The 27,694-nt window shown below is 45.2% G+C and overlaps 1 protein-coding gene across 1 annotated transcript; it reads left to right on the top strand.

Moving 5' to 3' along the window:
* Window positions 1–1,652: 1,652 nt before the first annotated feature.
* On the top strand, window positions 1,653–27,694 carry LOC147737352 (uncharacterized). The gene is made up of 6 exons (XM_086923707.1): window positions 1,653–1,676; window positions 2,043–2,183; window positions 4,095–4,519; window positions 12,858–13,037; window positions 13,379–14,315; window positions 27,674–27,694. Exons 1-6 carry the CDS (start codon window positions 1,653–1,655, stop codon window positions 27,692–27,694), a joined length of 1,728 nt encoding a protein of 575 aa, XP_086779833.1.

Raw genomic sequence — 27,694 nt, 5'->3', positions numbered from 1 at the left:
TGTGGACTATTGGGGCGTGAATGCTGTGACCAAAAGCGATGCATACCAAACTCCATGGGCAGATGAACTTATTGACAGGTTGGGAGCAGTCAAGTATCTGAGTATGTTTGATCTCACATCAGAGTACTGGCTGATAGGTTTGACTCCAGGAGCTAAATAAATATCTGCATTTTCAACCCCAGATGGGTATTACCAGTTCACTGTAATGCTCTTTGGTTTGAACAATGCATCTGCCACTTTTCAAAGGTTGGTGAACTAAGCCCTTGCTGGATTGGAATCCTTGAGTGTAGCATTTCCACACAACATTGCTGTCTTTAGCTCCACCTGGCAGGATCACCTGATCCACCTTAGGAAAGTACTGGAGGCTCTGAGAAGTGCAGGCCTCGTTATCAAGGCATTCAAGTGCCAGATAGGGCAGGGAAAGGTTGCATACTTGGGTAACCTTGTTAGTGGAGGCCAGGTTCAACCCTTACAACCCAAGATCTAGACCATTCTGGACTGGGTGGCTCCAACTACCCAGACTCAAGTGAGGCCTTCCTTGGTTTCCCTTCGACCATAGGAGGTTTGTGAGGGATTATGGCACCATTGTGGCACCCCGCACAGAACAAACTTCCAAAAGAATGCCGACAAATAGTGAACTTGACTGTGAGCTGTCTAAAGGCTCTTGAAACGCTGAAGGAAGCAATGTGCTCTGCAGCTGTTCTGAAAGCTGCAGATTATGTCAAGTAATTCATTGTAAAGACTGATGCCTCTGAACATGGTATAGGAGCAGTGCTATCCCAAAAACATGACCAAGGGCAAGATCAGCCACTGGCTTTCATCAGTAGAAGGCTAATCCCCAGGGAGCAGCATTGAACTGCCATTTAGATGGACGACTTTGCTGTGGTTTGGTCCCTTGCGAAGTTTAGGTCAAACCTGTTTGGCTCTCACTTCCTAGTTCAAACCGACCACAGGCCTCTCCGATGGTTAATGCAAATGAAAGGTGGAAATCCCTCATGGCTAAAGGAGTCCATCTCCCTACAGGGAATAGACTTCGAAGTGAAACAGAGACCTGGGACTGCCAATGCAGATGGACTTTCCAGGTTGTCCCATTTAGACGATGTTAAATGCTATGCTATGTTAAAAATACTTATAAAGCGTGCGTACACCACAAGGTTTCAGTTCGCTGCGGACAAGGGAGTCCTGCCGCTAAGTGATTCATTCATAAGTCTGGCGAAAGAGCCAGGTCTTTAAGATTTTCCAAAATTGAAAATATGATATTATCGATCTAATGTCCTGAGGGAGAGAATTCCAAAATTGAGGGGCCAGAACCGCAAATCTTAGTTCCCCCAATGTCTAGTGTTTAAAGGACGGAGTAGCTAGGGGATTCCAATGGGAAGACCTAAGATCCTGAATGTGGATATATCTCTAGACCCTAGTAAATACAGACACTGGGCAGTTGCCATGGAGAGCTTTAAAGAGGAGGCATCCCAACTTGAATGCACTGAGTTAGACTACCAGAAGCCAATATAACTTTTTCATAAGAGGGGTGACATACTGCATTCTTGGCTGGCAATAGATTAATCTAGCAGCCTGGTTTGGCACTAGTTGCAGTCTTTTAGATTGATATGCCGGAATGCCAAAGTAAAGAGTTAGTGTAGTCAATTTGCGAGATGACTAAGGCTAAAGCAACTTGGGTAAGAGCTTCAGTAGTGAGAAATCTGCTGTTCCCCAGTAATGGGGAATCTTTCATAGATTCACATGCTTGAATTATTGCCTGTCGTCGAAGTGGGAGTCCCAAGGTACATAGAATAGCAATAGCATAGCGAAAGCATAGTTAAAAGAGCAATAGGAAGTATTGTAACATAGACGTTTACAGGAAAACACGTGTCACTTTAATAACTTGTCCAAGTCATTAGATATGGTCCAAACTCCAACCAATCAGGCGACAGCACCCTCTGGAACCTTCTCCTCTGAGGCTCAGGTTCTCAGATTTTCTACTGCACGTCGTGTGAAGGGAGTCTCCCTGAGCTTTGCTCTGTACCTCTACTTTTTCTCTTCAGAAACTCTTCAGAATATCTTCACTGCTTTGTCTACTACAAAGAGGTCACTCATCAGACACTATGAGTCTTGTGGGAAACTCCGGCTTCATTCCGAAGACCCCCACAAAAATTTGTATCTACGGCCTCCACCCTGAAAGTCAGGTGAGAGATTGTAAAATTCTACAGGACTTTCCCTCAAAAGACTTTAAGAGGCAGAGAGGGACGTCTACCTCTGTGGTTACAGAAACTCACGACCAAGGATAACCCCTTATCAGGTGTTGAGAGTGATTCCGCTCTCAGGACTGTCATCTCTAAGAAGAGGGCTAGTGAGGCGGAGATGGTATCTACTAAGGTGCTCAAGAAAGACCACACCTCTACTCATGAAGGTCAGACTTCTTCCTCAAAAAGGGTTCCTGCTCCTTCTAAGGGACTACCTGTGCCCTCTATGCCTCCGAGATCTGTCTCTAAGTCTCAGGCATCTAAGTCTCTTCCTGAGACAAATTTGCCTAAAAAAATGGGTCCCTTGTCGACGAAGACTTCCGTCGCCACTGCTACAACGACTACTTCCACCTTCTCTTCTCCTCAACCTACAATGATTATGTCATCAGAGTCCTCTCCATTGACGTTTGTCATGGTGTCGGTGAAGCCTCGCTCGTCTGCCACCTCCCTCACTTCGTCGTCAATGAAAAAGAGGACAGTCTCCGGTCGGTCGTCGACAGATGCCTCTTCGCCGGCGAGACGGTCGATGGCTCTCAAGGCTCTACCTGCTTCGTCGACGGATGCCTCGATGTCTGTAACGACCTGACATTCCCAAGATCGGGGACAGACACCCACAGAACACAAAACCACTTCTTGTGAGTTTCAGGATTTATTGATAGTGTGCAAGGTAGCGGGAAGTATATACATAGAATGTTATTTTGAATTCACCAGGTCTGTATTCGTTACCCCATTCACAGCGCTGGTGTTATGCACCGTCCTCCGCAAGTACAACGGTCCCGTTGTACGCCAACGGAGGGCACTGTGCTAAAAGCGGCCGACAATGCCGTTCGATAGCGGTGAGGGGTCTTGATCTCTGACGTTGGGGTAGCAGACGTGAGGAAGGTGGGAGTCGCCCAGCCGGGTTCTCTACCACTCCTTCCTTGGGGATACGGGGAGCAGCCGCTCTACCGGTATCTCAATCAGGCGATTCTCGCTGCTTATCACCCAAGAACCAAAAGAGAGAGGTGGTCGAGAGCAGCCGCTCGATCAGACCTACCTCTGGATGCTAGGACCGTGGAGACGCCGCAAACTCCTCCCGGAGTGCGTCTCAACACTAATCCCTGACTAGTACAAGGACGGGGGCTGGGAGCTACGGCTCACACCAACCTCCGTTTACCTGGCCTCCGAGAAGACCCTTGGACCGGGCTGGGAGCAGCCGCTCCTACCAGCCTCAACTCGGGATCCTGAGCCGAGCCTCGCTGACTCGTCAGAGTCAGAGGACGCTTACGCGCTGCAGACCACTGTTCCGCAAGTAACAGAGACACGGGGCGTTCCTAACTCCGTTCTCTTGAAGATCCTTGATAGTTTCTACAGTCTCTGCTCACAGAGCGCTCTGCTTCAGGATACGTTGGCTTTGGAGTCTGAATATCCGACACGGCGTCCTTTCCCTTTCCGCCTATATAGGCGGTCCTTCATGTTATGCAACACGTCTATAGGTGTTGCGTAATCACGCCGCGCTAGGCTTCCTGGGATTTGTAGTCCGCTCTGCCAGCAGCGCGCGACAACGGCAAAGGCATGACGAGGGCAGGAAATCATGACAATGTCGAAGGTTGCCTCGTCATTGACGGGTGCTTTGTCGACGATTGCTTCGTCGGCGGTTGGCTTGTCGGCGGTTGCCTCATCGACGGTTGCCTCGTCGACAGCACAGAAGCTTTTTCTTACGGAACTTCAACCACGCTCTTCGTCGTTGACCGCTGAATCGGTGGCGGCATCCTTGGTTCCACCTTCAGCTTTGATGTGTCTAGTCCTCTTGAAATCTTCAACAAAACTTTTGCCGCCTTCAGGAACGACGGATGTTTCCCTACTTCAACGTAGGAACTCTTCTTTGGGTCTATTGCCAACTCAACCATCACCAAATCTTCCTGTGTAGCTTTTGACTATGACGCTAATGAGGAGGATTTGGAAGAGGATGACCGGTTCCGTACTGCTCGTACTCCTTCCGAGCTTCTCATCAAATGCCAAGATATTGATGATGACCAAGGATATGATTATTACCCTGAGCCTAATACTCAACCACCACTTGAGTATCCAGCTGTGCAGATGCCCATGTCTCTCATCTCTAATTTGCAACATATGCTTGATTACTACTGCTGTCGATTTCCTCCCTCGGAGTCGGCCTCATCTGTCCCACAGATGCCTCTTCCTCTACCTTCATCGATCATCGGGCCGACCCCTCCGGTGGCATCAGTGTCTCATCACCCGGAGGACGCACACACAACTGACGACGACAGAGAAGGGGAGTGGGTGATAGATCCCTCCTTACTGAGTAGGACAATTATCAAATTCATACTCTGTCACCTTCCACTCCAATTCCTGTTGAATCTCCGCCAGCTGACATAGGTGGGTTTCATGTTCTCATGGACAGGCCGGCCAAGAGATTACAACTTCCTATAGTCACGAAGGACGACGACTGTTTCTTGTATGATTTCAAAGACCAGCCACGGAAACTGATCTGGGCTATCCCAATCATTGACTTCATCTGGCAGGACGGTTTGAAGGTCCACCCCTCTCTCTTCTGAATGAGTCCCTATTTCAGGGTTGTGTCCCTAAGGCCTTTAAAGAGGCAATTGTGGTTCCCCTTCTGAAGAAATCAGGGGCAGACTCCCAGATCCTGTTGAATAACTGCCCAATCTCCTTGCTCCCATACCTGGTAAAGGTACTGGAGGCTCATGTGGTGAAGTGCCTGTCCAATTTTATTGAACAATCCAACTATCTCGACTCACACTAAGCTGGGTTTCGGCCTGCCCACTCAACGGAGACTGTAATACTGGCGGTATTGGACTCCCTGCGAAAGAAGGCTGACATGGATACTCCTCAGGCTCTGGTGCTGTTGGATGTCTCGGTCGCTGTTGACATGGCCGACCATGGGATCTTGGTGGACCGTGTCAAGGAGGCCGGCATTCAAGGCTCATCCTTTGGCTGGATTAGCTCCTTTCTAGAGGATCGATCCCAATCAGTCTAGAGCGAGAGTCCACCATGAGCTGACCTCGTCTGGATTCCTCGATGTTACCTCCAGCCTCTGCAAGGAGACTCCCTCAACTGTGACCTGCTCTGTCAGGTCTTGGTCTAGTGCGTCTCGGTCCTCATTTGTTAGCATTGGCAGGGTCAGGCCTTTCAGGAAGATTCTCCCAGTATTTCCATCCCCTTGTTGTCAGTGTCCTCAAGGATCCAGTTCCGTCCTTTGTCTTGTCTCTCTAGCCATGTAAGCAACTCATTGGCTTTATCACCAACATCATAGATACAATGCTGGGTAGCCAGGGCATGAGTGCCCGCTATTTTCAATTAGTGCTCTTAATGTGTGCTGCTTCAGTTGATGGTGAGAAACTGATTCCCCACTTGCCAAGCGTGCCTCCAGGAAAGCACATTCCCTGCCTTGAATTCACCCTATAGCACGCAAGCTGATTCAACAGGCCGCCCGTTCTCCTTAAAATAGAGGTCTGTTCCATCTCTCATACAAGCTTTGAACGGATCAACCCTTGGGGGTAGCATGAAGTCTACAACCGGACCATCGAGTTGCACCTCCACCAGCGAATCGTCTGAGATTCCCCCTGCTATGTGTGTAGCGGCACTAAAATCATCTTTATGGACAGTCTGGGTGAAAAGATAGTGCAGGCATGCCAGACTATCATGTGCTGCAGACAGGTGCGTCCGGTACTGATACCGTCTTCCCCCTCTAGGGGCATTTAGGAGTATAATGAATATAGTATAGGTGCAGTTCTGTCACTCCAGTCACCCCAATGCTTATACAGGATGATAATCTATTCTAGACCTATGATCCCCTGCTTGAAAAGTCCATGCTGGTGGCGAATATTGAGGAAATCGCCCATTTAGCTCTCTTAGACCTATGGTTTCTAATTCTAATTATGGTTTTTTCTAATTCTTTTACAAGAGTCTTGCCGATGTTTTCATTCTTTTGTTCCCTCATGCCCATTGTTGATGAAAGACTTGGAATTGACCATAAGTAATTTTGCCGTTGTATTTCAACATTTCTATCATAAGACCATTGCATATTCATGTTATAAACACCGGTAATAATAATCTCAGGTTGGGTGCCATTGTCCAGTTGCTGCAATATCATAATTATCAAATTTATCAAATTGGTCGCCATTGTTCTTCGTAATTATATACGTTGATTACTACAAGAGATTTAATTATAATTTTTTACTTGTATCGTATTTTGACAATTAGATAATCCTTTTGACTTTGGACGTCCATTTCACTTTCCATTTTTAGCTCAGTTGATATAAAAATAGCCAAACCCCCAAAAGGTCTGCCATAGTTACTTGTTCTCTTAGCTAATGAGTAATAACCCTATAACCTTCCCATCTAAAAGGAACTAAAGCCCAAGTCTCTTGTAAACAAATGATTTGAAAACAGCACAGAGTAGCTAGTTCGTTATTCTGAATCTTTGCTGGAACCCCATTTATATTCCACAAACATAATCTGACCCTTTCATTCATAATTGTTGGGCCCCTTAAAGGAACTTCAGAGTGTAGATGTCAATCCTGCCTGACATTATGGAGGGCTGCTGATAGCCAACCTAATTTGACAGTGTCATATAATCGGTTTTCTATTTTTACGTCTACGTCATACCTATGGGGTTTTTAATATTGAATATTTCTTATTATTCTTGGTTCTCATTTGGTTATGATTTTGTAGTTTTGATGAAACAAAAGGGCTAGGATAGGAAGGTTGCAGGGGAGTTGTTATTTTTATTCCCCAGTCCTGAAAGAGATTATGTCCTTGCATAATACGGCTGGCGGCAGTAGAAGATGTCTAAGTTACTAATGTTGATTCACGATTATTATTCTTGATTGTGAGGAATTCAATTGATTCTATGTCGGTACATTTAATTTTCTTTAATGAGGGTACTGCATTACACAATTTATTGTAATATGTTCCCACGAGTCAAGATATCATTATTACTCCTAGATTTATATTCCGGCGTAATAATTACCTGCACCACTCCTTCTTTTTGATCTGGGTTATTTTATTTATTTGTTGCAGGCTATTTTCACCTTGAGCATGCTCAGTTAACCTTCCATTATGATTACTAACAGTTTGAGACCATGATTGTCGATGTTTATGTAACTGCTCCGTTTCGGTTCCCAGATCTTGTGGTAATTTAATATCCTTCCAGGTTTTTAACAATTCTCTATTCGTTTCATCCCCTCTGATACTCTCCCTCTTTGCTCTATTTGTTTCCAATTGCGATGGCTTATCTTCCACCTGTTTATTAATTTCCTCCACTTGCAGCATTTCTAAGGACTGAATTTTCCAATTCTCTATCATTTTTATACTATCAGCTTGATTGTTTAGGCATTTATTTTTCATAACTAAAAGGGTTTTGTTGGAGACATTTGTTTACCCTCACCTTCACTATATGATATTTGGTCATGGTTGTTTCCAGTGTTCAATCTTACTATATCTGATGCATTTGTATTTTTTTATACTTTTAAAAACTTTATTTCTTGCTACCGTTGTTTTTTCGTTTCTCTTTTTGATAGATGAACTTCCGGAGCTGCGTCTGTCATTGTTGATTGTGTCGAGCATAGGTTTATCACTTCTTGATCTTTTGTTATATCATCTATTTTTTCTTTAACAACAACAATATTGTCTTTACATTTTATTGTATCTTTAGCGTGGCAGTCGGTCTTGATGGGTTGAATTCCCACATTAGGAAAATTCGCTTTTACATCGTCAATTATTGTTTTTAAAATATCCGGAATGGTAGTTAGTTTGTTAGTTAGTGGGGCACAACTACACTCTGCATACGTAGATATTGGCTGAGATTGCGCCCTTACTATTAGATTATTTTGCGTTTTTATCTTCTGCTCAATTCTGGTAACAGAGGATGCCATAGCGCTCAAGGTCTATTTGGACCTCCTTTTTGTTGGACTGATATGTTAAAGCTTCCAGAGTTAATTGCGAGGTTTTGAAGAATAAATCCCAAATTGCTCCTGCGTTCCCACTTCCTGGTGCCTGAGTACCTGGGCTATGGTGTTGCCCATTTATGAATGATAGGTCCTTATACTCCTCTTTTTGTGGTCCTTGAAAATCATCTCCCTCTTCACAAGAATTAATGAATTGTGGCCTACTATTGAAAACGTCTTTTTGATACGGAGTACTCCAGCGCTGCAGAGTTTCTGGATTGCTGTTGTATTCGTCCTTATTAATTTGAGATGCATTATTTTGATTACATTTCGTCTGGTACTGTTTTTTAGCTGAATTTATTTTAGACAGAGTAAGATCCGATTTCAGTGGGGGTATTGGCTTCCCTTATGATTTTCACCACACCATTTAGTTAATTTGGAGCATCTTGCTCTTGTTGATTTATTTGGCCCAAATTAGATGGTTCCCCTATCCCGTTAGCTTTTCTGATTTTTACTTGCACTTCTATTGGCATTGGCTGCCTAGTTTGTAGTAAGTGCCGAGTATCTCCCATTGTTAGATTTGTGCATTTTGCGTCCTCTTATTGTGAACGACCAGTAAGTGGAATAGTTAACATCTCTAGGTCCGTTATTTGACCCCAATGGTTGTCTTGGTCCTTATTTGAATTTGACATTCGTTCGACTTCAGCTTCAGACTCAGGGTGGCCTGGTTCACTTACTCCTTGCTTAGGGGATATAATATTTGTTCTACTCAGTGGTTTAATTGGAATTTGAAGATCACATGGGTTAGTTAGCACTGTTAGCATAGCACCAGTTGGATCTTTCATAAAATCAAACTTTGACTGCAACTTTACCTAGTATCGCAAATGTATGGACCTTAGATGATTTAAAGGACTATATGTCACCTGCCTGTTTTATTTTAAACGTATCTAGTATTAGTGTTTGTTGTATTTTTCTTTTCCTTTTGATAGCAGGGAAAGGTGGCCGCTCCTTTCCTGACCTCATAATAGGTGAAGAAGTCTTGCTTCTTTCAGAGAATCAAACGGGCCAGTGACAAGACCAAATGGTGCTTTGATTGGACAAAACACCACCAAATACCTTCAAGGGAAAACACCCCCAAAGCACACCTCGGTACAGAATCTGCTGGTACTGCTGGTTACTTAATTAATTAATTAATTAATTAATTAACCGATTCATTAATATCCGGGCTCCAGGTAGGGCTGGAGTCTAGGCATGCAGAGTAATTCAGGGGTCGAGGGGTGCTTCAAGAGGGTCAAAGTCTATTGTCACTTTCCCCTTTGCATAATTTCTCAGATTTTGTATTACGGACTTGTTACAGGCTCCAATGGCTCAGCGACTTAAGGACCGATCAACCTTAACTACTCGCCACACGCCACACACCTCTTGCCACTTGTCACTCACCACTCACTGTTCATTGCTTGTTCGTTGCTATTCACCGCTGTCAAGAGTACAAGGGAGAATGCTGGGAATCCTTCAGGAGCAAGAGCGGGATCCAGAGCCAGTCCCACTACAGACGGCAGATGTAGGCACTTCACGCCACTCCTCGGCTCAGCTCTGCTCTGCTCAATGCTTTGTGTATACGTAAAATCAGACGGCAGTTCCCTGAGATCTGAGGAAGAGAAGGGAGGCTCCAGCTATTTCCCTATGGCACTCTCATCTTTGGAGACTGCTTAGCCTAGAACGTATGGCTCATATTTTCAGGGATAATGATAAGAATTTCGAATTTAAATGGGGCCCCCTTGTCTCCTTCCTCTCCCAGGGCCGTCCGTCTGCGGTGTGTCCCTCCACCATCGAAGCCCGCCATCTCTTCCAGTTTTGATCACAATCCCAGTGTCGACCTACCTCTCGTTAGTATGAACACACCGCCACCACGGATGGGGTGGGGGGTGGATTTTTTTTGTGTTTTTTATCTTTGTTCCTTGTTAGATTCATAATTACTTATCCCATGTTAGGATGAGTTTGTCCACGCTTTTTGGCTATTCCGCATGCAACACCTCGGTGGAGCAACCTGGAGAAATTACCGTTACAGAAGGCCGTTAAGTTCTCTTTAGACCTATCTGCTGGCTTAGCAAAGTTGCATGACGTTCTTCTTTTTTATCTCTCTGTCTCAGCTCCGGGGCACTTAGAAGCTGTATCTTTCATCTGACTCATCTAATAAGAGGAGGAGCTGGTTTATATTAATCGATGTACTTTGTCCACCTGTTATAATTCTGTTGAGGCTTTCTGATCCCCTGCGTGGGACCAAGTGATGGTGTAATTTTTGCCTGTGGACTGTGGAAAAAAAAAATGAATGAACACATTTTTGACATAAATCAGGTGGCAGGCCAAGGCTCCTCTGTGCCTTGCAGCAGCCGCCGCACGAGCAGCACCACAAGCGACTTAGCGCCGCGGTGCCGGCAGCGTCCGTTCCTGCCCCCAAAGCAGATCTGTAGAACTTAAAGCGCCCGTATAACCGGACGCGGGTGAAGCGGGAACCGCTCACAAAACAAACCCTGGCAGTCGTCCCAGGCTCCGCTCCGCTTGCTCGTCAACTCCTCTTCGGCTCTGCCCCTCGGCTCTAATCGATACGCTCTGCACTCAACGCCGAATCACAGGCCGACAACAAATGTGAACACCAACAGAGGGAACAATTCTACAAATCCTCACTCCTACATCCAATTACTCTCATTCTACCATTCTACACTCTACTCTGTCTGAAAAGCAGCTCAGCATTTTCAAAATTCTGCATTGATTTGGCTTGTAAATTATATTTTTGGAAATGCACATGTATTAACTATTTAATTTTAATACTATAGGTGATTGAAATTACGGACGAAGAAAGCAAGGTTTGAATGTCAGTGCCAGAAGAAGGATTATTTTGAAAAACTGAAGGACATCCAGCATTCTACGTTTAAACAATTTCCAAAAATCTAAGTGTGGCGAGGAAAGTACTATACCTGTAAGTGAAGTCTCTAATTTTGCATTTCATTAACCCAGAGCAAAGCCATATCTGTGCACACAGCATCAGAAATAATGTAGAAAGACCGCTTCAGCATCCTCATCTGAAATATTATCAGAAAGACAAATTGCCTCAGCATGACAGAATAACGTACATCTAAAGCATCATGTAATTCTAGAGAGGAAGCACACACTGCATAAAAAGTTACAACTAAAGGTTTCTTCTGCATACCATCAAAGAAAAGACGCTGAAAGAAGACTCCGAAGCTGACACGTTAACAACTAAGAGATTGGAAAATCGCCTTTGTTCAACAACCGTTTTAACCAGTTATGCAAGTTTGAGACTATCTGCCTCGGGATATAACACCACGACCCACTCTGATCACTCTTGCGAAAACCTTAAAAATTCACCACTTTATTGTGTTAATGACCATCTCAGATTGTTTCCTTTTTATTGTGTACTGTTCTGTAATTCTATGTAAATCACCTCAACATTATCTGTTGTGCAGTAGTGATATGTAAAACTGTTAAATATAAAAATGTATTAAAGGAGCACCGTTGCGCTATAGCTAATGTAAATAAATCCTCATCTTCAGAACTACAAACCTTAACCTTACCCCAAACATAGAAAGGGTAGAAGGAACTGATGTTCTGCGACTAATGATCCACAATAGTACTGTGCACGTTCTAACGCCTTCAGTTACTGCCATTACATCAGAGCAAAAAGGTACTTATCAGTTTAATCATTAAATATCAGACTAACACCTTATTACTGCATTGCTAAGAACCTATACAAATCGATTTGAGAAAAACTTCAGTCACAAATTTAGTTGCTGCCGGAGAGGCTATAACCTAAAGACTATTATCTGCTAGGAAAATTTCAACAGGTGTTACAGGACTGCTTCCCGACATTTTTTGCTCAATTCAAGTGTTGAGAAATTTACACACAATTTCTTTTAGAGATAAGTGCTGAACATTATCTAAACAAGCCCGACTCTAAAATCGAGGCAAAATAACCGAAGTTGGGAAAAAAAGTTACCTGTGTCATAAAGATACAGCCATAAATCTTATCTCACAGAATTTGACAGAATGCACACAGGGGTAAACCACTTTCAGTGCAAAGTATGCCAAAACGTTTTAGGCGTAAATCTTATCTCACTGAGCATATGAGAATCCACACTGGGGGAAAACACTCTCCGTGTAAAGTATGCCAAAAAAGTTTCAGGCGTAAATCTTATCTCACTGAGCATATGAGAATCCACACTGGGGGAAAACACTCTCCGTGTATAGTATGCCAAAAAAGTTTCAGGCGTAAATCTTATCTCACTGAGCATATGAGAATCCACACTGGGGAAAAACCTTTTCAGTGCTCTGAATGTCAGAAAAGGTTTAGTTTCAAACTGAGTCTATATCGACATGCATTAACCCACTCTGTGGAAAAACCTTACCAGTGCGCTGAATGCCCAAAAAGATTCAACCAAAAATCTCATCTCACTGAACATATGAGAATCCACTCTAGGGAAAAACCTTACCAGTGCTCTGAATGCCCAAAAGATTTAAAACTTAAATCACTACTAATGGCACATGTGAGATTCCACACTGGGGAAAAACCTTATCAGTGCTCTGAATGCCAGAGATGTTTCATTGACAAATGGAGACTCACTAAACATACAAGGGCCCACTCTTGGGTAAAACGTTATCGGTGCACTGAATGTGACAAATGTTTCAGTGAAAAAAGCAGTCTCGCTCAGCATACAAGAACCCACACTGGGGAAAAACCTTATCAGTGCTCTGAATGTTACAAATGTTTCAGCCAAAAAAGCAATCTCACTGAGCATATAAGAATCCACACTGGGGAAAAACCTTATCAGTGCTCCGAATGCCAAAAATGTTTCAGCCAAAAATCTCATCTCACTGAACATATGAGAATCCACTCTGGGGAAAACCCTTATCAGTGCTCTGAATGCCAGAAAAGGTTTGTAAGAAACAGAGTCTATCTCGACATGCAATAACCCACTCTGTGGACAAACCTTATCAGTGCCCGGATTGTCAGAAATGTTTCAAAGACAAAAGCAGTCTCACTCAGCATACAAGCTACCACTCTAAGACTAAGGAAAAACTTTATCAGTGCTCTGAATGCCAGAAATGTTTCGGTAATCAAAGCACTCTGACTCAGCATACAAGAACCAACACTGGGGAAAAACCTCATCAGTGCACAGAATGCCAGAAATGTTTCATTGACAAAAACAGTCTCACTCGGCATACAATAACCCACACTGGAGAGAAACCATATCAGTGCACGGAATGCCAGAAATGTTTCAATGAAAAACGCGATCTCACAGTGCATATAAGAACCCACACTGGGGAAAAACCTTATCAGTGCTCTGAATGCCAGAAAAGGTTTTGTTACAGACAAAGTCTTTCTCATCATGCAATGACCCATTCTGTGGAGCAACCTTATCAGTGCTCTGAATGCCAGAAATGTTTCGGTAATCAAAGCACTCTGACTCAGCATATAAGAACCCACACTGGGGAAAAACCTTATCGGTGCTCTGAATGCCAGAAACGTTTCAACCGTAAATCACTTCTAACTGTACATGCGAGATTCCACACTGGGGAAAAACCTTATCAGTGCTCTGAATGCCAGAAACAATTTAACCGTAAATCACTTCTAACTGTACATGTGAGATTCCACACTGGGGAAAAACCTTATCAGTGCTCTGAATGCCAGAGATGTTTCAGTGACAAAATGAGACTCACTAAACATACAAGGACCCACACTTGGGTAAAACGTTATCGGTGCACTGAATGCAACAAATGTTTCAGTGAAAAAAGCAGTCTCACTCGGCACATAAGAACCCACACTGGGGAAAAACCTTATCAGTGCTCTGAATGCCAGAAATGTTTCAATGAAAAAAGACATCTCACGTTGCATATAAAAACCCACACTGGGGAAAAACCTTATCAGTGCTCTGAATGCCAGAAATGTTTCAGTATAAAAAGTAGTCTCACACAGCACATAAGAACCCACACTGGGGAAAAACCTTATCAGTGCTCTGAATGCCAGAAATGTTTCAGTATAAAAAGTACTCTCACACAGCACATAAGAACCCACACTGGAGAAAAACCTTATCAGTGCTCCGAATGCCAAAAATGTTTCAGCCAAACATCTCATCTCACTAAACATGTGAGAATCCACACTGGTGAATAAAATTATCAGTGCTCTAAATGTCAGAAAAGATTCAGAGGTAGAGATGGTTACAAGCGCCATAAGAAAACACACTGTAGGAAGGTGGATATCTGAGTATGGTTACCCCCAACTTTTTGCCTAGTGTTTAGCTGGTTTTCGACTTAGTTGGCCTGGGATCCTGCTATTCAGGGCCCCAGGCTATCGGCTCTCTCCTTAAAATGGACTCCATGTACCTTAGGTACATACACAATTGGATATTGGTTCACCTTATGAGTCCCTGTATAGTGTACCCTAGGTACTCAGGGCATAGGTGCAACCAAGGCCTACCAGGGGCTGCAGCATGTTTTATGCCACCCCTGGCTGGCCACCCAAATAGACACAACTGGCTGATCACTCAGCTGGGGCAAGGTCGTGTAATTACCCCTTGCTTAGGTGTAGTATTCCTATACCTACATACATATAGATACATAGTAACCTATAAGTCACTCCTATGGCAGGCCTTAACAATCCTGAAGGCAGAGTGCTTGGTTATATGTGAGATGGTGCTCTAGCATGAGCTGAGCCTGTCTGCAGCGTTCGGAACTACTTCCTTATAGCTGTTCTATGATATTGCCATACTATATACTCTTAAGTGCATTATAATCCTCGCGGTTAATGCTAACTTTGGTTTGGCTTTATCGAAACATGTCGTGTAAGGTGTCATACGCTTTGGAATACTACCCCCTCGCCAATTCTGGAGACGGGGTTAGTATTCCACTCTTCTAGACGGAGAAGACATGTTAGTTCTGACGATCACGGTTAAAGTTAACCAGAGCCCCAGCGTTACAAAATGAACGCTGCTGCCCCAGACACAAGTCTGGCCTCCTGCTGCTGGGAGTCCTTCCAGCTAGGGAGGCCTGGACAATAGGTTTACTGCCTGGAGAGGTGCGAGCACCGCCCCATACAGCAGTTTGTGTATTAGGACAGGGAGGGTTGAAAAGAAACACACTGCCTGGAGCACTCTAGGTGCTCCATGCATACCCCAGTTCAAACCGGTTGCTGGGGCAACCCTGCCCCAGCTCTGGCGCGAAACTGGAGAAAGGAAAGGGTGTGTAACCACCCCCCTTCCTGGTCCCACCTATAGGAGGGACCTAGTAGGTAAACTAGCCCACTTTAGTTGTATAAAGATAGGAGCTGACCCAGGAGACTTTAGATTAATCCTGGAATCGAACTGAAGACGAAACTCTGGACCCTTCGACATTCACCTGAGCTGAAGACTGAAGAATCTCCCTTGTGGCCAAGGAGTGACCACCCTGGGCAACCAGGCACCATCCAGCGACTTGAAGGCTTGCTTTGCCCCCATTCCCGCCGGAACCCGAGCGCAGTGCCTGACAAGATCCTGACTCCCTGAGCCCTCTGACCCCACTGCACGACTCCAGCACAGCTGAGCACTGTGGACGGTGTTGGACCTTGTGGACCGGACATCTTGAAAAGTCCTTCTTCTTGCTACCAGCGCAGCTCCTGAGGCATCCTCGAAGCTGTGCACTGGGGACTGAGACTCCCCGAGACTGAGCACCACCTGCACCGAAGATCAGCCCTCCGCATTCCACGTGTTCTGCGTGGGGCCCTTCTGTTTGTGTTCTACTCGACGTGTTGTCCCGGTTGCTGGCCAGTTGGCTAGTAGCCCTGAGACGACTATGCTTTAAGAAATCCATCGCTGGTCTGGTTGCTCCAGACTGGCACTTGCTTCCCTGAAAAGGTGAAGTACCTCAGACCCTCCTGGCCTGCACCAGAAGCCTTTTGTGTATTTATTTATTTATTTTGCATATTTGTAGAGCGCTCTGATACCCGGAGGTGTCCTGGCGCTAGAAGGATAGACTGGTGTGAGGGAGCGAGCTTACTGAGTGAAGAGCCATGTTTTTAGACCTCTTCTAAAGGCCATCAGATTCTGGGTTTGTCTGAGCGCAAGAGGAAGTTTATTCCAGGCCTCAGCCGCCCGAGAGAAAAACTCCTGCCTCCCCAGCGAGCTTTTTTAATTCTGGGGACCGTAACCAGAGCCAGTTGTCCTGACCTCAGGGTTCTTGCTGGTTTATGCCAGCAGAAAAGTGATTTCAAGTGCCTAGGGCCCGTATCGTGGAGGGCCTTGAAGACCATACATACTGCCTTGAAGGTGATTCTTTTACGGATGGGTAGCCAATGTAGCTTAGCCAGCTCCTGAGATACCGAGGCAAATTTGGGTGTGTCAGTGATTAGGCGGGCGGCTGCATTTTGCAGAAGTTGGAGTTTATTAAGTACGCTCTGCTGGGCGTTTAACATCAGTCTGTTGCAATAGTCTAGGCGTGAGAGCACTAGACCAGTGACTATTGTTTTCCTGTGTTTCTTCTCAAGATAAGGTAACATTTTTCTAATGGTTTTGAGTTTGAAGTGGAGGGAGGAGGAGAGGGTGCTCACCTGGGATTTAAAGGTCAGGGTGGTGTCCACCAGTATACCGAGATTTTTCACTTTGTCCACCGGCTCGGGGAGAGGTCCCATTTCGTCTGGCCACCACCTCGGGGACCAAAAGTTGTCTCTGGCACCAAAGAGCAAAACCTCAGTCTTTGAGGAGTTTAGCTTAAGGCAGCTTTGTGCCATCCAGCGACCTACTTCAAGCATGCAGTTTCTGAATCTATCGGGTGGGTATCCTGGGTGCGTTACCTTTGCTTAGGCTTGTTGGCTCCGATATTGAAGTCGACCCCTCCTTCTGCGAGAACCTTCGAGGGACAGCTCCTCGCTAGCGCCTGGCCGTTCTCGACCCCTCCTGGTCCGCGTGGCTGCAGAGACCAGCTTCACAACAGCACCTGATTGCTCCTCGACGACGTCTGGTTTCTTCCTGGTTCCACCCGGTCACTGGCTAGTGACCTAGACTCGTCCCCTCTGCTTTTAGGCCCTTTTTCAACTTCGATCCACCCTTGGATCCACCCGGACATCTTCCTCCTGGTCGCCTGCAGCATCTTTCTTCACGGCTCCATTGGAATCAACGGCGAAACCTGACACACTTTGACACCTATGCACCCGCAGCCCGTGGGTGAGGTAAAGCGAGTACTTCGGTGCTCCTGTAGGGATTGACTATCCTAGAGTCCAGATTTGCTTGTAGTTTCCTCCTATCTAAACCGGAAGTGTCCTATAACTATAATTACTTACCTTTTAAGTTCCCATAGACTTTCTATTGACTCCCGCGTGAGTGTTCCGACTCTGCACGCGCCGCCTGTGGGCCTCCTACTCCTAACCTAAGGGTCAGATAGTGTAGCCCCAGCGATGCCCTAGGCCTTCTCCTTTCACAAGTCGTGGTTCTTATACCACTTAAATTAGTATATAGTTTTACACGCCCCTAGGGCCTAACTGTAAATTGTGCTATTTAAAGTATTTCTAAGAGTAACTTGTTATGTGCTTTTGCCTCTGTCCTCATAAAGAGTTCAGAGGAGTGTGTTAGTGAATAAATACATATATATTTTATATATATCCTGTGTGGTGTCCTTTCATTTGGTATTCAAGCGGTTACGTATGGTAAAACAGCTGACTTTACACGCCCTCTAGAGTTATAGCCTAAGACTGCTCTGTCCATGTTACCCCTAGGATAGCTGGTCTATAAGGTGTCACGTGTTTGTAATTATACCTTCACACTGTGTTAAGTTAGCATGAGCGTTTTACAAGTTTAAAAGCCATTTTCCTTTTCTGCTGCCTCTGCACACGGCACATTATGTTATTACAGCTTTTCGCCTAGTTGCATATTTTGCTTGACGTGAGAATAACAAGGTTTGCTTGATAATCTATGTCTGTACAGTGAGTGCCGAGGCCTTCAAGGTTTTTCAACACAGTGCTGGTTGTTCGAGTTGATCAGCGCACGGTCTAGACATAACACATATGCAGCTGTGGCCAACTTTGGGTTTGAGCGGGTTTAATAATGCACTGCACAGAGAAGTAAAACACACTTGATGGAGCTCGTATGCTGAGTGTTGGTGCAGGAGATGATGTGATCCGTTTCTGCTAAGACCAAGAGGTATGGGTCTGCCCTTCTAAACCCAAAAGAGACCTTCTTTAGATATAATATAATATACTGGCTAGGGAGGTTAAACTTAGGTTTAATGTAATCTTTTACTATTAGCATTTTGACATGCATTCTCCTTTTGTATTTTATGGAATAGTAACAATGCTGATAACCTTGTTTTTGATAATATGTTTCCTTGTATTATCTAAGACACTGCGCTTAAGAACACGGCATTAGAAATAAACATTTCAAAATTGCACGTGTCTTCATTTACTCCTCGTTCTGGACTGATATGTTGGTATGACGAAAGAGTGTTCATGTATTCCACTTTACCTGAGGTGTTCTGAGTTCATGTTCTGGGTTTTCTAATCATTGGGGATGAGAAAGAACCAATGAGACACTGATTGCTAGTCTGGTAGGAGATTTTGGATACTGAGGTGAGTTTTTGGCACACCCTCATTCACTGAGGTTCTGGGTCTCTATGCACAGTTCTGTATAGGTACAGAATCCCTGCTACAAATGTTGACTTTACAACCATCACCATAAGGGTTGTTGGACTTGTGCAAGGTGCTCACTAGAAGAGTGAACATCATTTATGTGTGTTCTGAATGTCAGATAAGGTTTAGTCTTGAATACAATGTCATTTCACATGAGAATTCACACTGGACTAAAGCATTATACAGGAGGGGAAAGCCAAAAACGTTTTACTCAGAAAGGAGATCTCACTAAACATGAGAAATGCATCCACACCAGGTGAAAAGTAAGGCGTATCTTGAGTTGCAGAAAAGCTTCTAACAACCTGACTTTACATGAGAGAGCACATATTGTAGTTGCAATAGAATTCATCAAGAAACTCTGCATGATAACCTAGGCTGCCCGCTTGCAACCTCCAAAGAAATTTCAGGCCTGGAAATATTTTTCATTGAAACAGAATCCACAATTTGAGTATATGAAAGTTACAAAACTCTCAAGGTCTTTACTTTACACAGAGAAGTGTTAGTGCTTGCAAAAATCAACTAATTGCCCAAAAAATCACAATAATAATGTCTTAAATTTTACTCCATCCAAAAGGTTTCGGCTCACCCTTGTTTCTTAACATATGACTGATATCTATTTTTTCATGATAAGATTAAGCCTATGTGGAGTTCTTCAGTGAGGAACTCCGCAAAGTGACAAAAAAACTCTGGCGGTCTACGCGGAGTTCTGCAAGCAGCGGAGTGCGTAAGGTTCATGCAGTTTGTGGTGATTTCATCCCATGTCGGAGGATCATTTGGCCTTTCTCTTCCAGGAAGTTATGGATCTCTTTGTCAAGGGAGCTATCAAACGCATCCCTGTGCCAGAAGTAGGTCGGCGTTGCTACTCCCACTACTTCTTGGTACCCAAGAAGGACAAAGGCCTGCATCCTATCTTTTTCCTCAGGGACATCAACCGCTTCCTCCGAAAGGCGAAGTTCAAGATGTTAACCTTGGCTCATGTCTTGTCTGCCTTCGACCCTGGAGATTTGATGGTAGCGTTGGACTTACAGGACACTTAATTTCACTTCCCCGTCTTGCCTGCCCACCGGCATTACCTACGGTTCACGGTAGGCCACACGCATTTTCAGTTTACCACGCTCCCCTTTGGCCTTACCAGCCCCCCCCGGGTGTTCACGGAAGGGATGGCGTTGGTCGCAGCACATCTGCGCAGATCAGGGATTCCAGTCTTCCCCCCTCTCGACGACTGGCTGTTGAAGGTGAGCTCGCCCAGGCTGTCGTCTCCCGCCACCAGACTATAACGGACTTCCTGCATTTGCTGGGGTTCTCAGTTAACGTGCTGACGTCGCACCTGATTCCCTCCTATAAGCTCCTTTTCATCAGAGCGGTTCTGGACACAGCACAGTTTTGGGTCTATCCTCCCTGTGAGCAAGTCCAGGATATTCGGGCTATGATACCGATGTTTCAGCCTCCATCCCGGTGTTCTGTGAGAATGACCCTGAGGCTGCTGGGCCTCATGGCCTCCTGCATCCTGCTGGTGCATCATGCCAGATGGCATATACGTGCTCTGCAGTGGGACCTGAAGTTCCAGTGGGCGCAGCACCAAGGGAATCTTTCTGATGACTTTCAGATTTCGGAGGGGACTCAAAGTTAGTTGCAGTGGTGGTTCACAAACCAGGATTGGGTCAAGGGCAGATCCCTCTCCCTTCCCCAACCTGAGTTCACAGTAGTAATGGATGCGTCACTCCTGGGTTGGGGCAGCCATATGGGAATGGTGGAGATCAAAGACCTCTGGTCTCTGGCGGAGTCCAGGCACCACATCAACCTTCTGGAGCTCCGGGCGATTTGTCTTGCACTGAAGGCATTCCTTCTTTCTGTCAAAGGAAGAGTGGTGCAGGTGTTCACGGACAACACCACCGCCATGTGAGACTGTAACAAACAGGGCAGGGTGGGGTCGTGGACCCTATGTCAAGAGGCTCTTCGCCTTTAGACATGGCTGGAACATCAGGGCATACCTCTGGTGGTTCAACGCCTAACAGGTTCACTGAACAGCAGGACGGACAAACTCAGCCTCCAGTGCATGATGGATCACAAATGGCATCTTCACTCGAAGGTGATGCTAGGTCTCTTTCAGTAGTGGGGAGAGCCTTGGTTAGATCTATTCGCCACCGAAGAGAACGCTCAATGTCAGCAGTTCTGCGTGTTAGAGTTTCCAAGACGGCTTTCGCTCGGCGACCCTTTTCGTTGCGAGTGGAGTTGCGGCCTCCTGTACCACTTCTGCCAAGATTGCTGAAGAAGATCAAACGCGTTCAGTCCTGGTACCCCGAACCCTTGAGCATGGTCAACAATCCTATTGTTAACAGATTTTTGAAGTGCATTACTCTTCTCTTTCCTCCTTCTCCTTTCGTAATGCCCTAGTCAAGTCAAGTCAAGTCAAAAAGATTTATATAGCGCGCTACATACCCATAGGGTCTCAAGGCGCTTGAGGAGGGCTGGGGAATTACTTGTCGAATATCCAAGTTTTAAGTTGCTTTCTGAATGCTAGGTGGTTCTGAGTAAGGCGAAGGTGAGTAGGAAGAGAGTTCCAAGTTTTAGCTGCCAGGTAGGAGAAGGATCTGCCTCCCATGGTGGTTTTGTTGATGCGAGGTACAGTGGCAAGAGCTTGGTTGGAGGATCGTAGCTGACGGGAGGGGGTGTAGAAGGACAGTCGTGAGTTGAAGCATTCAGGTCCAAGTTCGTAAAGTGCTTTGTGTGCGTGGGTTAGGAGGCGGAAAGTAATCCTCTTATTTACGGGGATCCAGTGGAGGGTTTTCAGATGACCAGAGATGTGTTCTTTACGCGGGATGTCTAGTATGAGCCTGGCAGAGGCGTTCTGGATGCGTTGGAGTTTTTTCTGGAGTTTTGCGGTGGTACCGGCGTAGAGGGTGTTTCCGTAGAATCTTGTCCTCACTTATCTTATGTTTGCTCCCTTTGAGCGCCTACATAATTGTCCTCTTCGCCTCCTTTGAAGACTGCTTTTTTGCTTGCCATCACCTCTGCTTGCAGGATGGGTGAGCTTCAGGCTTATCTTCCAGACCTCCCTTTCTTGCTGTCCATCCGGACAAAGTAGTCCTCTTTTCTGCCCAAAGTGATTGCATCTTTCCACATAGGTCTGACCATCACATTACCTACCTTCTTCCCACCTCTGCTGTGTTTTTCTCTGCCAGGCGCACAACATATAGACTGTTCACACACTTTCTGTAGTATGCTTTGTTCTGGGCAGATAAACTCTAATAACCACTCTACTTCTATCCTCGTGTTAGTGCAGCCCGATGTAAACAGTAATTGTAATGTATTTAGATTTACATAACACTTACTACCCCATATGAACTTTGAAGCACTTTTTCGGCGAGTAGCACACTACTCTAGGATCCAAAAATGATTAGTGGTGAATTAGTATAGGGAAATATAAAATGTATTTGAGAGCTGTACATGTTGGTCTGTTAGTTGGGTTAAAGAAGATAGTGGGGGGATAGAAGATGGAAGGTTTTGCATTTATATAGCGCTTGCTGTGAGAAGTTGGCCTGGTATATGATGCTCACTAGTTCTAGTGATCACCTTGTACCATGCCAAGCAACCCTTATGATGATTGGTTTTAAGTCAACCTTATAGACCAGCTATCCTAGAGGTAGCATGGACAAAGCAGTCTTAGGCTAAACTCTGTAAAGGCATGTGAAGCAAGCTGTTTTACCATATACAATCCCCTTGAATACCAAATGAAAGGACACCACACAGATATGTATTGAAAATAAATATATATTTATTTACTACAAGTAATCCCCTATACTCTTTATGAGCACAGAAGCAAATGCGTTAAAACAAAACACTGTTTAAATATACAAAAGTTGCACAATATGGATAGGCCCTAGGGGCCACTCAACTCATATACTAAAATAGTGGTATAAGTATCACTAATCGAAAAGGAAGTAGGCCTAGGGCCTTGGGAATCGCTGGAGCTATGCGGGAGTAGCAGTGATGAAGTCGGGAAAGGCCCGCGGGACTCGGGTGCAGCGCTTAAAGCACACGCATGCACCAATGCAAAGTCAATGGTGCGTAAAAAGTACAAAGTTACTGCAAAGGAAACCTTCCGGATGACCTAGAACCTAGCAACGTGGAACAAAGACACTAGAGGTGTATTGCTACCCAGGAGCACCGGAGTGCCAGGGTTACCTCACCCAAAGGAAGCGGGTGCATATGTCTCAAAGTGTGTTGGGTTTCGTTGCGCTGGTCTATGGAGCCTGTAGATGAAGATGCTGCAGGCGGGTCGTCGAGAAGAGTTCCGGTGGATCCAAGGGTGGATCTGAAGAGGTGAAGACCTGAAAGCAGAGGGGACAATGTTCAAAGCAACTAGCCAGTGACTACCGTGTAACCAGGAGGGAACCAGGCGATGTCGGGTGTAAACAGGTGAAGAAGTGAAGATTGTCTCTGGCGCCACGTGGACACAAAGAGGTCGAGGATGTCCAGGAGTCGATCACGAGCTGTCCCACGAAGGCTCTAGCTGATGGCGGTGTCGGCTTCTTGATCGGAGCAAACAGGCCTTGGCTAATGCAAGCCACGCAGGAAACGATGCAAGCTTCTCACTCGGACCAGCAAGGTCAGAGGGGCTGCTCCTTTTTACAGGAGTGAGGGCCAGTCTGGAGTAACCAGACCAGTGGTGTTAATTTCGGATTTTTTTGCCAAGATGGCCACTAGCCAACGGGCCAGTAACCGGGATGACGCGTCGAGTGGCAAAATGCAAAAGGGCCCCACACAGATTGTGGAGATGCTGGGGGGCTGATCTTCAGTGCAGATGCTGCTCGGTGGCAGGGCTTCTCAAACCCCAAAGCACAGCGTTGATGGTGCCTCAGGTGCTGCGCAGTCAGCTCCTCATGGATCTTCCAAGATGGCCGGTCCCACATCTCTCGGTGCCTCCACGGGTCTCTTCTTTTCAGGGACTGTGGATCGGGCTCTGAGATGTCTGAGAATCCAGGTCTTGTCGGGCTCTGGGCTCGGGCTCTGGCGGGAGGCGGCGGCAAAGCAGACGTCGAGTTGCTAGATGGTGCCTGTATTCACAGGGTGGTCACTCCTTGGCCACAAGGGAGATGCTCTTCAGTCTTCTGTGCAGCAGAATGTGGAAGTCCAGTTTTCTTCTTATTTCAAGTCGAGTTCTGGATGATCTGAAGTCTTGGGACACAGCTCCTACTCTTATTCCAAATCTAGGGGCCGGAATCCTGTCTGGGGTGGTGCTAGCACCTCCCTAGGCAGGAAACTCTTTGTCCAAGCCTCCCTCACTGGAAGGACTCCCAGCAGCAGGTCAGACTTGTGTCTGTGGTGGCAGCATCCATTTTGTGATGCTGAGGCTCGAGTTAACTTTAACCGGGGTTCAGGTTATGTACATGTCGTGTCCTTCTAGAAGGGTGGAATGCTACCCCATCGCCAGAATTGGCGAGGGGGTAGTATTCCAATTCGTATGACACCTTACTCGACATGTTTTGATAAACCCAAACCAAAGTTAGCAAGTAACCGCGAGGATTATAATGCACTTAAGAGTATATGGTATGGAAATATCCCGGAACAGCTAAGGGAGTTGTTCCCGACAGCTGCAGACAGGCTCAGCTCGTGCCAGAGCACCATCTCACATGAAACCAAGCACTCAGCCTCCAGGATTGTTAACAATATTGATAAGGGGGTTATACCCAGTTAGAGTCACGGGGACCTGGGTGGACAATTAGTGATAGGAAGGGGTCCCAGTAACATAGAAGTAATGCTCACACGATACAAATGGAATCAAGCAAAAAGCAACTTAGTCCACAATGTTTTATTCACGCTGTGGAAGCATATTGAATATACAATGATTCAAAGCAATTAGTGGTTTTTTGCAGTGCCCCAAAGTGGTAGAGAAGAAAGGGAGTGGGTGATAGTGTAAGGAGGTAGTGAAAAAAGGAGGGGGAAATTTTAGATACTGGTGTAATCAGCAAATATAACGATTAATTGTATATGTTACATAGAACTTTACACAAAACAGGACCGTTAGGTTCATACAACTGATTCAGGCAAAAATCATACTCCACATAGTTCATAAATGAAGGCAGTCTGGAGTGGAGTTGATATAGAGAGACTGGTAGTTGTCGACGTTTCGACCCTCATATATGCAGACAATAATATTCTTGCTGTAGGGTCTTCATCAGGACAAGGAGAGTGGGACACAAAACCTATTTAATGTAAAAATATATAGTTTTTAGAGTCAGGAAAAATTATCCCTATGTTTAGTACGGACAAAGAGCACATCGGCACATGGGGAGGTGGATTGGCATATTCCCGCCCAAATTTACTAGGGCTAAGACTGGGAAAACTTAACATTGCGTTAAAACGTCACAATTATTTAAATCTCTGAAGTCAAGAGCAGTTGGGAATAGGCTGGCCGTCATCAATGGACATGGACAACACACTTATAAGGGAAAACATTCTAGGGGTTCAGAGCTGTTGAAGTCATAGACTAATGACCTCTGAATTAGTTCAAGACTGATCATACATTCATCGAATGTCGAACTTACCACGGGAGTGGTATAGTCAGGACCCGATGTCGTCTGTATTAAGGTCGATCTAGTAGATCTATGGGTTAAAAATTCAAAGAGGGACGATGTAATCGTAATGAAATAAAAAGGGTCAGTACGTCACATGGTTGGTCAGCCGGAGATAGATGACTCACCATATTGTAAAATTCATAATTTCTGTTGTTTAAAATGCCTGTCGTAGTCCTGGCTTCAACGATGATGCCAATCCTGTCAAATATAATGATAATTGGCCATTTAGGGAATCATATCACCTCCCGGATAACTACTTGTCATTTCACATACAAGAGAGGCACTCACCCGATCGCCGTATTTAAAACACGTCCGACGGGACTGGGGTTGGTTTGTAGATTAGTTCGAAAAACAATCAAGATGCGTCTGGAAACAAGGGTTAGAGTAACGTTAGGGACATTGCCCGTACAACCGTTGAAATGGACTATGACTAGCGAGTACGATTGTTAGGGATTTTCGATAATGCTTACCAAGTACGGAGTGAATCACGTCCTGATCGCTGCTCCAAATCGCAATGGCGAAGTTGGGTTCCGGCTTTGGTAATATCACCAAGGGAACGGGATCACGTGATCTACTCAGACCGTATCTGCATGGTAGATAGACTATTATGGGTTGCTAAGTTACCGCTTGTCAGCCATAGACATGGTGAAAAGACTGTCCGCGTCGCTCAGTAACATACACTCTGTATGACACCTGGTTGGAACGTTTAGTCAAAAGTTGTTGATATAAATATAGGATCTAGACCTCAGTATGACATTTGAAGGCGAACCACGGGTCAACGTTGTGATAAACATTAGGTAATTGCAGGAGATGCATAGCACCTGATACATTGATATTGATGATCATAAATACATTATGTCAAATAAACCTTTTGAGAGAAAAAAGAGGAAAAAAGAAATCTGTCCCCTTGTAAATGCAATATGAGCCAAAAATGGTGTACCTCTCACAAGAGGGTATAGGCCATTTCTTGGATCCAGAGTGGTGTACCTCTCACACGAGGGTAAAGACCACATCACCTGGTCGATAGATTATAGAGAGATTGAACATTAGGTGGCGACTGTGTCATTCATTGGAGACATATAAGGTTTGCTACATAGGAAACATGGAATAGCTATACATTAGTACAATGTCCCAAATTACGAGAAATGACGTACCTCTCACATGAGGGTAAGGCCATACCCATGATAGATGAAGCGGTAATTACGATAAAGTGGCTAATTGGGAGAAAGAGCTATCCTGTTCATTGAGCCCAGATTCTATTGAGTCTAATGTGTACATCCATTTTAACTCCCGGGTGTTGAGGATGTTGGCGATATTCCCACCCCGGGGTCCCAGTGTGGCCTTTTCAATGATTACCCATGTAAGGCTCTCAGGTGAATGTCCAGCTGTGGTGAAGTGATCTACCAACGGAGCCCTTGGCACTTGGCACCAAATTCTGCTCATATGCTGGAGTATTCTTACTTTGGCTTTCTGCTGTGTCTGGCCAATGTATATCAAGAGACAGGGACAGAGGATGGCGTAGATGATATTTGACGAATTGCAGTTAGTGTGCGTCTTCATTAGGATCTTGTGATGACGGTATGTGAATTCTTTGGTTTGAATGGTGCTGTCACATGCTTTGCAGCTGCCACATCTGAAGTGACCGACTATAGGGGGTAGGTTCCACAGAGTGGTGACAGTAGGATCCATTGGTGTCTTGAGGAAAGAGCGGACCACATGGTCTTTGATGCTTCTCGCTTTTTTGAAAGCATGTAGAGGCGGGTCTGTTTGTTTGATATCATCTGATATGAGTTCCCAGTGGTGGTTGATTATGCGTCTTATTTTATTACTTTTGGTATTGAAAGTAGTTACACATACTATTCTTTGTTCTGGGTGATCTAGGTCGGCCTTGGGAGTCAACAATTCTTCTCGGGGGTAGAACCAAGCCCTCTTCCTTGCTCGTTTGATTAGTTGTCTGGGATAGCCTCTGCTTGTGAGTCTCTGCTTGAGTTCTTCTGATTCCCTAAAATAGTAATCTTTGTTCGAACAGTTTCGCCGTATACGTAGGAATTGCCCGAAGGGCAAGTTGTCTCTTAGGGCCCTCGGGTGATGACTGTCATAGTGTAACAGTGAGTTCCTTTCTGCTGGTTTGCGGTATAGTTTCGTTAGTAGGTGTCCAGAATTCTCATAGATGGTAAGGTCAAGGAAATTTATTTGGTGATTGTCAGATTGAATGGTGAACTTTAAAAATTGAGACTGCGTATTCAACCAATAAAAGAACCTTGTTAATTCCTCCAGATTGCCATTCCATATCAGTAG

Source organism: Lissotriton vulgaris, chromosome 1_1, assembly GCF_964263255.1.
Source record: "Lissotriton vulgaris chromosome 1_1, aLisVul1.2, whole genome shotgun sequence".
NCBI classification, from domain to species: domain Eukaryota; kingdom Metazoa; phylum Chordata; class Amphibia; order Caudata; family Salamandridae; genus Lissotriton; species Lissotriton vulgaris.
Note: the sequence above shows the minus strand (reverse complement) of the source record. Positions and strands in the feature narration are given on the sequence as shown.

Coding starts and splice junctions, on each gene's coding strand:
- LOC147737352 (XM_086923707.1), top strand. CDS start 1,653: ATGACTAAGGCTAAAGCAACTTGG. Junction 1,677..2,042: donor CTAAGGCTAAAGCAACTTGG/GTAAGAGCTTCA, acceptor TTTTCTCTTCAG/AAACTCTTCAGAATATCTTC. Junction 13,038..13,378: donor TGTTTCAGCCAAAAATCTCA/TCTCACTGAACA, acceptor TGACAAAAACAG/TCTCACTCGGCATACAATAA.